Source organism: Mesitornis unicolor, unplaced genomic scaffold, assembly GCF_000695765.1.
Source record: "Mesitornis unicolor isolate BGI_N332 unplaced genomic scaffold, ASM69576v1 scaffold7299, whole genome shotgun sequence".
Classification (NCBI taxonomy): Eukaryota; Metazoa; Chordata; class Aves; order Mesitornithiformes; family Mesitornithidae; genus Mesitornis; species Mesitornis unicolor.
In genome coordinates this window covers 404-2,655 of record NW_010205142.1, presented here as the reverse complement: position 1 = coordinate 2,655, position 2,252 = coordinate 404, and the positions used below count along the sequence as shown (strand labels likewise).

The window sequence follows — 2,252 nt, the reverse complement described above, 5'->3', positions numbered from 1 at the left end:
TGGCCTAGGGTTGGACCTGATGGGCTTGGAAGGTCCTTGAACCCAAACCATTGCATGATGGAAATTTGAGGGACCTAATTTAGTGGAAAATGACCTTGACCGTGATGTGGGGTTGGACCTGATGGTCCTTGAAGGTCCTTGAACCCAAACCATTGCATGATGGGACTTTGGAGGACCTAATTTTGTGGAGGATGACCTTGACCATGACTCGGGGTTGGACCTGATGGTCTTTGAAGGTCCCATCAGCCGAAACCATTGTGTTTTGGGGCTTTGAAGGACCTGATCTGGTGGGAGATGACCTTGACCGTGGCCTAGGGTTGGACCTGATGGTCCTTGAAGGTCCTTGAACCCAAACCATTGCATGATGGGACTTTGGAGGACCTAATTTTGTGGAGGATGACCTTGACCATGACTCGGGGTTGGACCTGATGGGCTTTGAAGGTCCCATCAGCCAAAACCGTTGTGTTTTGGGGCTTTGAAGGACCTGATCTGGTGGGAGATGACCTTGACCGTGGCCTAGGGTTGGACCTGATGGTCTTTGAAGGCCCTTGAACACAAACCATTGCATGATGGGATTTGAGGGACCTAATTTAGTGGAGGACAACCTTGACCATGACGTGGGATTGGACCTGCTGGGTTTTGGAGATCCCTGAACCCAAACCATTGCATGATGGGACTTGGAGGGACCTAATTTAGTGGAGGACTACCTTAACCATGATGTGGGGTTGGACCTGATGGTCCTTGAAGGTCCTTGAACCCAAACCATTGCATGATGGGGCTTATGAGGGACCTAATTTAGTGGAGGATGACCTTGACCATGATGGGGGGTTGGACCTGATGGGTTTTGGAGATCCCTGAACCCCAACCGTCGCGTGATGGTGTAACCACGTGTGGTTTCTAGGTCGGGAGCTGGTGGAGCATGGACTACTTAGTGCCCAACTACACCCTCAACTACTCCAACTGGGATGACTACTCCTTGTACGACCTCGGTGGCTACGAGGTCCCTCACAGCTACCGAGCCATCCTGGCCCTCTACGCCCTCATCTTCCTCCTGGGGGTCTTGGGCAACGGCGCCGTCATTTGGGTGACGGCTTTCGAGCTGCGGCGCACGGTCAACGGCGTCTGGTTCCTCAACCTCTCGGTTGCCGACCTCCTCTGCTGTTTGGCCTTGCCCTTCCTGGCTTTGCCGCTAGCCCGGGACCACCATTGGCCCTTGGGCCACTTCGCCTGTAAGCTTTTACCCTCCCTCACCGTCCTCAACATGTTCGCCAGCGTCCTCCTCTTGATGGTCATCAGCGCTGACCGTTGCGCCTTGGTGACGCGCCCGGTGTGGTGCCAAAACCACCGCACCCTGCGCTTGGCCCGGGTGGCTTGCGCGGCCGCTTGGTTCCTCGCCGCCCTCCTCACCCTCCCTTCCTTCGTCTTCCGCACCACCCGTTTCGACGCCTTCTCCGACAAAGCCACCTGCGTCCTGGATTACACCTCCGTGGGGCGCCACCAGCACCTCACCGAGCTCGTCACGGCCGTCGCCCGCTTCCTTTGCGGCTTTTTGGTGCCTTTCGTGGTCATCACCGCCTGCTACGGCCTCCTCCTGGCTCGTGTCCGCAGCAGGGGCTTCACCCGCTCCCAAAAAGCCACCAAACTCATCCTGGTGGTCATCGTCAGCTTCTTCGTCTGCTGGCTGCCCTACCACGTCGTCGGGTTGATCTTGGCCTCCAACCAACCGCACAGCAGCTTGTTCAAGGGGGCGGTGGAAGCCGACCCCATCGTGGCCGGCGTGGCTTACATCAACAGTTGCATCAACCCCGTCATCTACGTGGTGATGGGGCAGGATTTTCGGGACAAGGTGCAGAGGTCCTGGAGGGCGGCTTTGAAGGGGGTGCTGAGCGACGACCCCACCAGCACCGTCGGGGACAGTCGGGCGAAGACCAAATCCACCATCGATGACCAAAGCGTCAGCACCCTCGCTTTTTTTTTGCTTGCGGTGCTCGAAGCCGCCACCGTCTCCTCTGCTCCCACGAAGAGAAGACGCCTCCGTGGCTCCCATTCCCCACCAGTTGCCAACTTGGGGGGTGCTCTGTGCGCCCACCAACCCTTGGAGGGGACCCCTTCTGGCTTCTTCAGTGGCCTCCTTGGACCCGATGCCAGCCCCATTTCCACCTCCTCCCCTGCGCCGCCCCCCATCACCACCCACTGAGGTCCGAGACGTTGGGGAGCCTCCATCACCCCAAAAAACTCAAGCCTGCCCCATC

At 57.9% G+C, this 2,252-nt stretch overlaps 1 protein-coding gene across 1 annotated transcript; it reads left to right on the top strand.

Moving 5' to 3' along the window:
* Positions 1-919: 919 nt before the first annotated feature.
* Positions 920-2,197, top strand: C5AR1 (complement component 5a receptor 1). The gene has a single exon (XM_010191277.1). It carries the CDS (start codon positions 920-922, stop codon positions 2,195-2,197), a length of 1,278 nt encoding a protein of 425 aa, XP_010189579.1.
* The last annotated feature ends 55 nt before the right edge of the window (positions 2,198-2,252 follow it).

Coding starts and splice junctions, on each gene's coding strand:
- C5AR1 (XM_010191277.1), top strand. CDS start 920: ATGGACTACTTAGTGCCCAACTACACCCTCAACTACTCCAACTGGGAT.